The sequence below is a fragment of the Hemicordylus capensis genome, chromosome 6 (assembly GCF_027244095.1).
Source record: "Hemicordylus capensis ecotype Gifberg chromosome 6, rHemCap1.1.pri, whole genome shotgun sequence".
NCBI classification, from domain to species: domain Eukaryota; kingdom Metazoa; phylum Chordata; class Lepidosauria; order Squamata; family Cordylidae; genus Hemicordylus; species Hemicordylus capensis.
The window spans coordinates 142,052,864-142,064,559 of NC_069662.1; the positions used below are offsets into that span (position 1 = coordinate 142,052,864).

The 11,696-nt window shown below is 40.7% G+C and overlaps 1 protein-coding gene across 2 annotated transcripts; it reads right to left on the reverse strand.

The window, feature by feature from the left end:
* Positions 1 to 1,488: 1,488 nt before the first annotated feature.
* ENKUR (enkurin, TRPC channel interacting protein) lies at positions 1,489 to 11,667 on the reverse strand. Of its 2 annotated transcripts, XM_053265700.1 has the most exons (6): positions 11,416 to 11,665; positions 9,199 to 9,292; positions 6,506 to 6,651; positions 4,304 to 4,524; positions 2,606 to 2,752; positions 1,489 to 2,191 (listed from the first exon to the last, which is right to left on the reverse strand). In XM_053265700.1, exons 2-6 carry the CDS (start codon positions 9,273 to 9,275, stop codon positions 2,018 to 2,020), a joined length of 765 nt encoding a protein of 254 aa, XP_053121675.1. In that variant the 5' UTR covers positions 9,276 to 9,292; positions 11,416 to 11,665; the 3' UTR covers positions 1,489 to 2,017. The 2 variants fall into 2 exon arrangements, with proteins under 2 accessions (XP_053121675.1, XP_053121676.1); XM_053265701.1 differs by lacking the exon at positions 9,199 to 9,292 and having other exon boundaries at positions 11,416 to 11,667.
* Between the last annotated feature and the right edge of the window lie 29 nt (positions 11,668 to 11,696).

An 11,696-nucleotide genomic window follows, 5' to 3' on the forward strand; every position in this document is an offset into this window, starting at 1 on the left:
AACTTCCAGTGTTATTGGCTGTGCCCTGTAGATCGACAGGAGAACCACTCCTTTTGGAACCTTCATTCAAACATTCCATGGCTACAAAGCATATGTGCTTTCTGCTTCTTCAGAAGTGGGTTTTCGTTCTTGCGCGGAGTTCTGAGCTTCCCCACAAAACCAACACTTTGGGGTATGCCTTCTGGTCTCTCCCAACATCCTCAAATGCTGCTCCACCCTTAATGGGGACTCATGGATATATACCTTCCTGTAATGAGAAACTCCTTCATGCCTTTTTACTGTGAGCATGCAGCAGAGACAGCAGTGGTTACCCATTAAGTTCTCTGGAAATTTACCAGAGTCCAAGTCTGCATCTTCTAGAAGCAGAATTGTACATCATTTTTATTCAAACTGGCTCTTGATGGCCAGGGACAGGGTAGAAGCAACATGTTGTTACCAAACCTGAGCCCTTGAGATGGACCAGCAAGTGTCTAATAATGAGGCTATTCACACACGCGTACAAAACCGGGCTAAGGGAGCCCAGCCCGGTTTTACACACACGTATGAACCGCTGAGATTGGACTCGATCCCGGCAGCACCATGGTGGCAAATCCACCTGTGGAACCATCTATTAAAATGAGGTTAAGGGAGCGAGCACTCCTTTAACCCCATTTTTGTGGTCGTATCAGCCGCGGCTGCCAGATGGCGGGGAGCGGAGGGGGATCCCTATGATGCACCGTGCACTTGCACAGTGCATTATGGTATTTCTGGGGGCAGGACAACACATCACGACCCTCTGGGGGTGCCTGGGCATGTGAGGAACCATCTGGGCACGCAGAGCACAGCCAGTACAGGAGGAGAGTCCGTTTGCGGGGAAAGTACGCTTTCCCTGCAGCCTGCTCTGGAGCCCTTCTCAGCGGTCGTGAGAAGAGGCTCAATGTGTTAACTCTGCTACTGTTCACTGCCCAGGATCCATCCCCCACCCTGTTATGGTTAGCAGAGTAGAACTCCACTTTTTCCAAAGCTGCTACAATTCCAAGTGAATAACTCCATATTTTTCAGTGAGAATATTTACTAATCCAGGAATTAGAGCTTGGATTGGGGGTTCAAGTGGGGATGCTATCCACTCTAGGATAATGCCATTTGTGAAATTGCCATCATATCCTTATTGTCATGGATTATAATACTATAATATCAATTGGACTTCTCCATGTATTTAGCGGTAACCTTTTGGCTCCTGTACTCCCAGAAATATTTTATACCAGGGGTTCCCAACCAGATGTTGCAGAACTCCTATCACCCCCAGCTACAACATTTTGTGTCTGTAGTTCAGCAACATCTGGAGTACTACAGGTTGGGAACTCCTGTTTTATACAGAGGTCATGGTATCTGAATTTGCTTCTTTTCCTCTTTCCTTCTCCCTTTTGTATTGTGTATATTCAATTCTAAGCCATTATTTTAAATCTATGAACTGCTTGAGCGCAATGGCAGAAAAGCAACATCTCAACATTGTAAATAAGTAAATAATATATTTCTTAAGAAAGCGTCTACAATATAGGTAATAAGTGCAACAGAATTCACACTGAGTGCATATGTACAGTTATACAAGCATAGCTGCCACCTTAACAACTTTTGCCCTGATCTAGCTCTAATTGTGCTTAAAAATTATACACAGAAGGAACTGGAATTCTTAATGTCAGGAACTCTTTATTAACTATCCCACAAATCGTTCCCACCTTTTTATATACATATCTACTTAAATCATTAAAGTACATGATGTTACATGTTATAAAGACATTTGAAACCTTTAGGGTTCTTTGTGTTGTATAACTAATTGAAAAATCTAGGACAAAAATAAGTGGACATTTATTAGAAAAAATAGACAACAAATGTAAAACTCTTGAAAAAGTAAAATATGTTAAGATTCTAAGATATTTGTTAAAACTGTTTTTCTGCTTTCAAATAAATAGGTATGTTTTGCTTCCCTGTTGAAAGTTGCTTCATCTTCATGAAAATAATATTTCTAATGATGATGTCCTCATTTGTTTGAAATATAAATGACTTTGTGTTTCTCAATTGTCTGGATGTCATGTTCCAATTGTTTCATCTGCAGTTCCAGTCTTTCTTTGTGAAGCTTCTTTGGTATTGTATCTATTTCTACTGAAAGGCTTTGAAATGCTTGATGTACTTCTTCCCAGTTTTTCTTGAGACCCTTTACGAATTACATGAAAAGAAAATCAATTTAATGTATATGAAGTATACAGCAACATTGTCCCCTTCTCCAATCAGTGTAACATAAGAAAACAGAAGACCATAGGTTATTCTTTAAAGTAGGGCAAAACCTTTGGACACACATCTAATTCCAATTATGTTACAAGAGCCCCCTAATGTGGATCTGATGAATGGTGTGATACCATAGAATCCATCTTTAATAACACTATAAACCCTTCAGATGTTTGTCTCATCCAGTGACTTGCTCAATTTTACATTCTAGAGCTCCATCTAGTGAAAATCTACCCATTCCAATTGTAATTCTTTATAATAAACCCTCTCCTGTTTCTGGCTGTAGGGATGTACAATTTATCTTTTATTTTTGAGAATATATAATTTAAGGAGACTCACATACCTCAAGAAGACTGTCCCTCTCTTCATCAGAGAGCCGTTTCATGGCTTTTTGTCTAAGAGTCTCCCTGACATAGGAATCATAACGTTCTTGGGCTCTCCTGGCTTCTTCATTTCGCTTAATTACATATTTTGGAGTCATACCATAATCCTAGAAGACATTTAAAATGTCATCAAAACAAGAAAAGACCCATGCCTAATCTTTTAAGTCTTTGATGTTTACAGAGAAAAACAACCATGTGTATTAATTCATATTAATTAAAAATAAATAAATAAATAAATATAAATCCCCACCCACCATAATCGCTACAGTACTGTTTATGGAGAACCCATCAGCTCCCTCTAAATGAATACCTGCAAGAAAATTTTGCCATTTATTTGATGTAATTTTTTCTTGTAATTTTTATGGACAAAGGAAGCCTGCTAGTGGTAGCAAGCATGAATTGTCCTCTTTGCTAAGCATGGTTCACTCTGGTTTGTATCTGAATGGGAGACCACATGTGAGCACTCTAAGATATGCCCCTTAGGAGATGGGTCTGCTCTTGGAAGAGCATCTACATACTTGCATGTAGAAGGTTCCTAGTTCCCTCCCTGGCATCTCCAGATCATGATGGGAGAGACTCCTGCCTATATCCTTGGAGAAGCCACTGCCAGTCTGGGTAGACAGTACTGAGCTAGATGGACTGATAGTCTGACCCAATATAAGGCTGCTTCCTATGTTCCCTAGAATTATAAAGGGATAATCCAGCACAATACCACATGCGGAGCAGGGAGTCAGCCAGAAAGGAATTTCCCCACATGGGGGACTGAATCATTCCCTTATTCAGTATACTACAGTTTTTTGTACACACTGTATACATGTTTAGAGTTATAGCATTAAAGATCTAACAGTGCAATCCTCTGCATATTTATTTAAAAGTAAGTATCATTGTGTTCGATGGAGTTTACTCACTAGTAATCCTGTTGAACTGCAGCCTAAAAAACTCAGTATAAGAAACTTTCTGCTTCTGGTCACTACTGTACTGTGTTTTCACTAAAAAGCAATCTGGAAGTGTTTAACTAGAGATCCCCATAAAAATGTTTGGAAACAGGAACTCCTGGTTTCAAGAGTTTCTTACTCTTTTCTAGAAACTGGGCTCCTTTTACATGGTTTGGAAACTTAGATGACATGCTTTGTTGATGGGATTAGGTCATCATGATTAGTGGGGTTGTGGGGAAACCATAGCTCAGTGGCAGAGCACATGCTTTGAATGTAGAAGGTCTCAAAGGGCCACTGCCAGTCAGTGTTCGCAGTGCTGGGCTAGATGGACAAAGTCCCGACCAGTGTTCCCTCCAACAGGGATTCCCAGATGTTGCTGACTACAAGTTCTAGAATCCTCAGCTATAATGGCTTTTGCTTGGGGATTCTGGGAGTTGTAACGTCTGGGAATCCCTGTTAGACGGAACACTGATCCCGACTCTGTATAAGGCAACTTCTTAAGTTATATTGCCCTATTCCTCAGCCCCATCATTTTTACTACCATTAAGACCAGATTATGTAAACTGGAAACTGCTGGTTAGGATGAGATAATACTGGATCTCTGTATATATTACTATTATATCATATGTGTATTATTATGTATGCTTTAAATTTTGGTCTATGACCGTAAATAAACATGACTGACTGACTGACTGACTGACTACCAGCATTAAGAAAACATACCTTTTTCTTGAGATATTTTGGAACAAGTCCTGAAGTTTCAAGGAGAAATTTGTCTCCTTGTTGTCTGTCAACACAAAGTTGTTGAGGTTTCTTAGGCACTCCAATGATAGCATTAGCTGCATTTGTGGTTACGAAATTCTTGTTACTGTGAACTCCCATCACTGGGTGATCTGTTCTTCGGGGCACGGTGAGTTCTATCGTTTTCTTTTTATCTTTTTTCCCTGTATTTCCGCCCCCCCACAAAATGATAGTACTGTAATTACAGCTGCAAAATGTTCCAATATTTCAGGTTTCTCAGAAAGAAGAAATCAACACCAAACATTTAAAGCTCTGTTTCTCAACAAGTGGCACAGGACTGCATTTGGCTTTCTAAACGTTTGCTTATATTTCTAGCTTCACTCTTCCCACTAGCTTGTCTCTGCTGCTCTCTATGGATTCTGGTCCTCTAGCCCAAGCCAGCATGTTAATGTTTCCTCGTGACATCGTGCAGTTTAAGAAGGGTCACTATTGGGGGCAGCAGGGATATCCTGTGATGCATAACAAAAGAGAAGTGCCAGCCTCTGGCTAGCTGGTTACAGTAAGTGTGGGCCTGGTTTGGCCTGCCTGAAACATGAACACCACTGGCTACTCTCTCAATCCACAGCATGTAGTTCACTGCTCAATACATTTTTGTGCAGATAAAAAAGTACATTTCTAGTTCTCGTCATTGTTGACATGACATGAAGGCATTCCACTGTCAAGTTTCAAAAACTCGTACATTTTTAGAAATTCTGTAGTTGTGCTTTAAAAAAATCATGATTCTGAAGAAGTGGCTCAAAATTAAAAACATTTGAAGGCAGCAGTATTAAGGCTGCTGATCACAATACTAATGTTCTTGGTTATTTTAGGATTATGACTAGAGAAAACTAGGGCCCCATACCTACTCAGCCATGGAGATGATTGGATGACCTTGGGACAGTCACTATCATTCAGCCTAACCCATTTCATAAGGCTATTGTGAAGCTTAACTGGGGGTGGGAGGACAGCTGAGAAAGGGCAGAGCAAAAATATAATATTCTTTTGAGATCATCTCTTCTCTCTCTCTTTCTCTGCTCCTTCATCAATTGCCATTTTTGCATGTCACCCAAGCATGGCCTGTAGAGTTGTGGCCCCAAGCTATGAGAAGACAGCTCTTTAGAATTGCTTCTATTACTGTTGGCTTTATAATATTATTATTATCATTCATAGATAGATAGAAGAGTTTGTGGACTTGTTTGTGCAAAATAAAGTTATGCTTCTTAGTTACCTACAGATACCAAATTTAGCATACACATAATTTAATACACAATTAAATTAGCTGAATGTACTACCTTTTACACCAGAATATGCTGGGGGAAAGGTTTAAATAATTTTTTTGGTATTTTTTTTTAGCAGAAATGCTGAATATATTGATAATATTATAACTGTTATTGTTCTTGGCAGATTTTTACTCAGTAATCAGATCAATAATTTGATCTTGGAAGATTTTTACTCGGTAATCAGATCAATAATTTTAAAACATCATGCCAAAGAGGAGCAGAAGATAATTCTCAGATTCAAATTTACAATGATTTGATTTACTATATATGGAAATTATTAAATGAAATGAATGTTTCAAGTTGAAATCCTATAAATTTAAAATTGTTTTTTTACTTCCTGTTTTCAAGCATATCAATAAAAAATTCTATTAAATATTTACTTTCTTGAACTTTCCTAACAGTGTAAGCTATACAAAATACTCGTTAATTATGATTTAAAACATTATTTTGTTGTAAATTGCATTCAGTTTTGTGAAAAGCAGTGCAGAACTTCATAAAGTTCTAGAAATAATAAATAAATAATACATGCATACATATATACATACATTAAATAAAACTGAGGCATCATTCTACTCTGCATCTATTTCGGAGGAACTGTGTAAAAACCTTACTTTATCTTTGGGCTTTTGGGATTTCTCAATAAAGAGATTGTTATGATTGGTTGATTTATGTATTTTAGTTTCTTTGTGATATTGTTCAGTTCTTATCGTACTATATTGTTTTTACGGGACTGGTGTTTTGTTTATCTTGTTGCTTTGAGCTGCTTTGAACATGTACTGGAAAAGGGGCATATAAATGTATAAATTAACAGATACATAACAGAAATAAAATGTCTTCGGATATCAATGTGATGCAAAAAACATACTCTTTGGTAGCTTTGGCTCCTTTGAATGTTTCTGAAGGAAGTCTTTTGGAGAGGGCAATTGTACTTTCACGGGTCCCATAGTTTTCCACTGTGATTTGTTTTGCTGTATTGTACACTTCACATATGGCTTAAATGTTGATACATATCTTAAAGAAAATATACAAATATTCATTGAAATCAGAGAAATTGCAAACTAATTTTTCCCACAGACCAGGGTTTCTGAACCTTGGGCCCCCAGATGTTGTTGGACCACAACTTCCAGAATCCCCAGACATGGCCTTTGTGGCTGGGGATTCTGGGAGTTGTGGTCCAACAACATCTGGGGGCCCAAGGTTCAGAAACCTTGCCACAGACTGTTATGCCTGTGAGTAATGCACTCTAAACACCTGCAGTCTAAAACCCAAGGAATATAAAATTCTAGCTAAGAGAACAGAAGATATTCAGATGAACAATATTGTTCTGTTCAAATCTGAAATAATAATGCTGATGAGTATGTTTTGCATCTGCCCAGAGTTCAATTAGTAAAGGAAGAAAGGTAAGCTGAAAGAGGACAAGAGGACACTGCTACGTCAGAGTGTTAATGTTTGTTGTATGATGTCTGATCACATAGCTTCTCATTTATTTCACAGATTAATACTGTCATTGATTTACAGACGGTTGCTCTACCCCTGCTAAATATAAGAGAACCACCACTGTGAAAGGTGCCTCTTTGCTTAGTTAGCAGGATACAGATGTTGCACCTTATGCAGTTCCTAGTGAAAAGGGGAGGTTCCCCAGTCTATTTACTTCTCCCTCCTGCCTTTTTGATGGTACCTTTCCCTTCATGCTGACAGACTAGTTCAGGAGGAGAAACCTGATGTGCCACTATTACTGAATTTAAACAGAACTGAATACAGTAGCATAGCTCTTAAGAAGAGATGTGCATAGCAATATACATTGGGAAAATGAGGAAAAAAATCTATTAAGAATTGTAATTGTGTAGAATTACAATGTGCAGGCAACAGTATGTGCTCTGGACCCTTGCCCTTAATGGCTAGTAAAATCTGCCAGGGAAGGAACAGGTAGGTGGTTGGAGCCAATTGCTTCTTTTCTAAGCGGAGGGCACGATGCCATCGATCCTCATGCAGGAGGTGGTAAGACCACTCTTGAAAAAGCCCTCCATTGATTCCACCAACTTTGAAAACTATCAGCCTGTTTCAAATCTTCCCTTTTTAAGCAAGGTGATCGAGCGTGTGGTGTCTGTGCAGCTGCAAAGGGTCTTGGATGATACGGATTATCTAGACCTTTTTCAATCTGGCTTTCACCCTGGGTTTGGGACTGAAACTGCCTTGGTTGCCCTGGTGGATGACCAACACTGGGAACTAGACACAGGGAGTGCATCCCTGTTGGTTCTGCTGGACCTCTCATCGAACATGGTAGCCTTCTGGACCACCTCTCAGGCATAGGGATTGGGGGTGGTGCATTGGAGTGGTTCCTATAGTGGACTGAAGTATCATCAGTACACAGATGACACTCAGCTCTACCTTTCTCTGGCATCAGATCCTAGGTAAGCAATCGATGTACTGAACTGGGAGCTGGAGCTGGTGATGGGCTGGATGTGGGCTAGCAAACAGGTTAAATCCAGATGAGAAAAGTGCTGCTGGTCAGTAGAAAAGCCCATCAGGATAGGATGATTCAACCAGTTCTGGATGGGGTTGTCCTCCCCTTGAAAGAGCATGTGAGCAGCTTGGGGGTGCTGCTGGACCTGGCTCTGCTTTTGGATGCTTAGGTGGAGGCAGTAGCCAAGGGTGCCTTTGCACAGGTCCTGGGTACCTGAAGGACAACCTGCTCCCAAGGGTTTCTGCCTGCCCAACAAGGTTGTCAGAGGGGCCTTTGCTCCATGTTCCAATGTTGAGAGAGGCTGAATTGTTGTTCGTGTGGGACAGGGCCTTCTCCGTTGTTGACCCCAGACTCTGAAATGCTCTCCCAGTGAATGTCCGCTCTTTGACATTTATGGGTGCTTTTAAAAAACAACTAAACACCTTTTTATTTGTTCACACTTTTACCCCTTAGGGGTTGCCAGGCCTCTCAGTTCTCCTGCTTCTGTTGCTTTTTTAATGGTTGGGTGTTTTTTTTAGTTTTTTGGTGTTTTGTGGTTTTTACTGTTTAACTGATTTTAAGGTTTTTAATATGATTTTTATGGAGTTTAATGGTATTTTAACATGCCTTGAGATGTCTTATGAAAGGCAGTATAAAAACCGAACAATATTTAAAATAAATGTAAAGGTCCTCAGAGTAGCAGCGTACACTATGCAGTCTAGTACTATGAATGTTTACTTAGAAGTAAGTTCTACTGAGTCCAATGGCATTTATTCCCAAGTAAGCAAGCACAGGGAACAGTCTTCCCCTCTGTGTGTTCTGTTGGTGCATGAAAATGATTTCCAAACAGTGAGCCCCAAGATATTCTTTAATTTCACATATAAAGGACCCACAATCTAGGATGTTCATTAAATTAGCATTTTGAGTTATTTTGCCAGACAAAGACTGTAACATTTTCTCTTGATGAATGTCACTGATACCCCTCTCACTCCAAAGGCGTGATGGAAGATGCTGAATTCATTTTATTTTAGTATAAAAATTCATAGGAGATGGTACATCACTGACACAAAGCTGTGTCAAAATGGTTCCCGAGGGAAATATTCCTACTGCCATACCTAGGTCCCTTGTAAGACTTCTCCGGGATGCGAGGTAGAAGATTGTAAATGCTCTCTTCCATGCATACTGCAGCCATCTTCACACTGATAAAATCTGTAGATAATTTCAGTTTAGATTGCTCAGACTATTAACCAGACTGCCCTTCATATTTTCTCACCCATTGTTTCTTTTTCTCGTCATTCCCCCCTCACACACTTCTTTCGTTTCATTTTGCACTGTACATTCTTTTCTTTCTTGCTTTCCTATTATCATTATCATTATTATTAATAATAATTTGATTTCTATACTGCCCTTCCAAAAATGGCTCAGGGCAGTTTACACAGAGAAATCACAAACAAGATGGACCCCTGTCCCCAAAGGGTTCACAATCTAAAAAGAAAAGTAAGATAGACACCAGCAACAGTTACTGGAGGGATGCTGTGCTGGGGCTGGATAGGGCCAGTTACTCTCCCCCTGCTAAATAAAGAAAATCACCATGTAATCACCCTGGTGGCGCAGTGGTAAAACTGCCGCCCTGTAACCAGAAGGTTACAAGTTCGATCCTGACCAGGGGCTCAAGGTTGACTCAGCCTTCCATCCTTCTGAGATCGGTATAATGAGTACCCAGAATGTTGGGGGCAATATGCTAAATCATTGTAAACCACTTACAGAGTTCCGGCTATAGAGCGGTATATAAATGTAAGTGCTATTGCTATTGCTAAAAGGTGCCTCTTCGCCAAGTTAGCACCCCAAAGTATCACTGACATCATCATCATCCCCACCCTCCTGCATGGGTCTGCATGGACGGCCATTCACCAAGTAGTTAACGTTGCATGATGAGCAGGGGTGCAAACAAGAGGGAAAGCTTGAGGAGCAATTCCTTACTTAATCTTTTTTGCGGCGGGGGGGCGGGGGAAGTAGAGTATTTTGAATACTTTTGTAGAGGAGATATGGCTATTAGGTTTCGAAGGAGGAGTTAAGTAAAATGAGAGGGAGGCACTCCTCAAATGCTTAAGAATGAGGGGGAATCTGCATATAACGTCTTGGCATGCCATTGCCTTGTAAAGTGGACTTATGCTCCTGGCTTAGAAGCTTATACAGACTTCCAAGCTAACATGAGGTGGTTGGTTGTCTGTATGATCCTGGCAAGTAATAAGGTGCATTTTATCACACATCAACTACAAATAAGATGTGTGGCAATCTTTCAGTAGTCATCAGAAAAAGTGGCAGAAATTGGGGCGGGGGGGCATAGCTTTGGTAAAGTACCTGTTTTGCATGCAAAAGGTTCCAGGCTATATAATTATGATTCTTACTATTTATTTATTGAGCATACAGTCCCCAGCCTTTCAAAATAAAATGGATCTCAGGCAGCAGGGCTGGAAATAATCTCTACCTGAGATAATGTAGAGTTGCTGCTAGACTGGGTAGACAATACTAAACTAGATAGTCAGATTTCCTTTTCCCACAGCATATCCAGGATGAGTGAACACACACAGGGGGTTGCAGGACCACGACTCTAGGCCCCGACCCCAGATCTATACATGTTCATTTGAATGTCTGAATGGAGTCAAACTCATTACAACGGTACACATACAAGGGTCTCTCCACATGACTGGGAAACGTAGGGTTCCTGATTGTGGGGAAAGAGCCCTATATGTATGCAGCCTTATATATGTGTTACCTCCTTACAGACATTCAAGTGAATGCGATTTGAGCCCTATTCACACCTTGCCTCACATTTTCATTTGAGTATTTGAGGAGGAAACCACAGATATCAGGCACGCCCTTTGCCTCCATTGGGGAAAGATCTGCAAAGAGAGCCTACACACATGCAGCTGTACAAACACAGGCACTCACACAATTGGGAACCATGATCCTGCAGACCTGCCTCTATGTTTTTGTATGAATGACTGTACTTGAGTTCATAGAGGTTAACCTAGGTACTCCAAATGCATGGTAGGCATAGAAAGTGTACTGCTGTAGCTGTGTTCAACATAACGTTTGAACAACTGTACCTGTGTACATATCTGTACCTGTGTACATTGTACATGCGTTGTACAAATGTTCAACATATTGTCAGTCTGAATAGGGCTACACATCTCCCCTCTTAGCGTGTTCACTCACCCTGGATCCGTTATCAGATCTACTATAATGCAGGCGCATTGGCTCAAATCCAGGGTAATGGACAGACTCTCTAGACCAATTGGCACAATTCACAATTCAGACGTCCTACTTACCTCGCAAGCTAAATGCACGCCGTCTGAATGCACCGAGAGAGCTTCTTCCTCCCCCACCAGGTCTTCCCGGCACCTCCTCACTTCTCCCCACTTCCCCTCTCTTCCCTTTCTCTGCGTCCCTCTCTTAGCCTTACTCAGCCACCCGTCCTCCGCTGGCTCTCATTCGAACCTTTCCTTCCACTGTTTGGTTACTCGGGGAAACGATTGCTTAGTAACGTGTATGTGTGGAACGGGAGAGCGCCTTTGTGACGCCATTTCCGGAGCCATGATAAACAATGGGC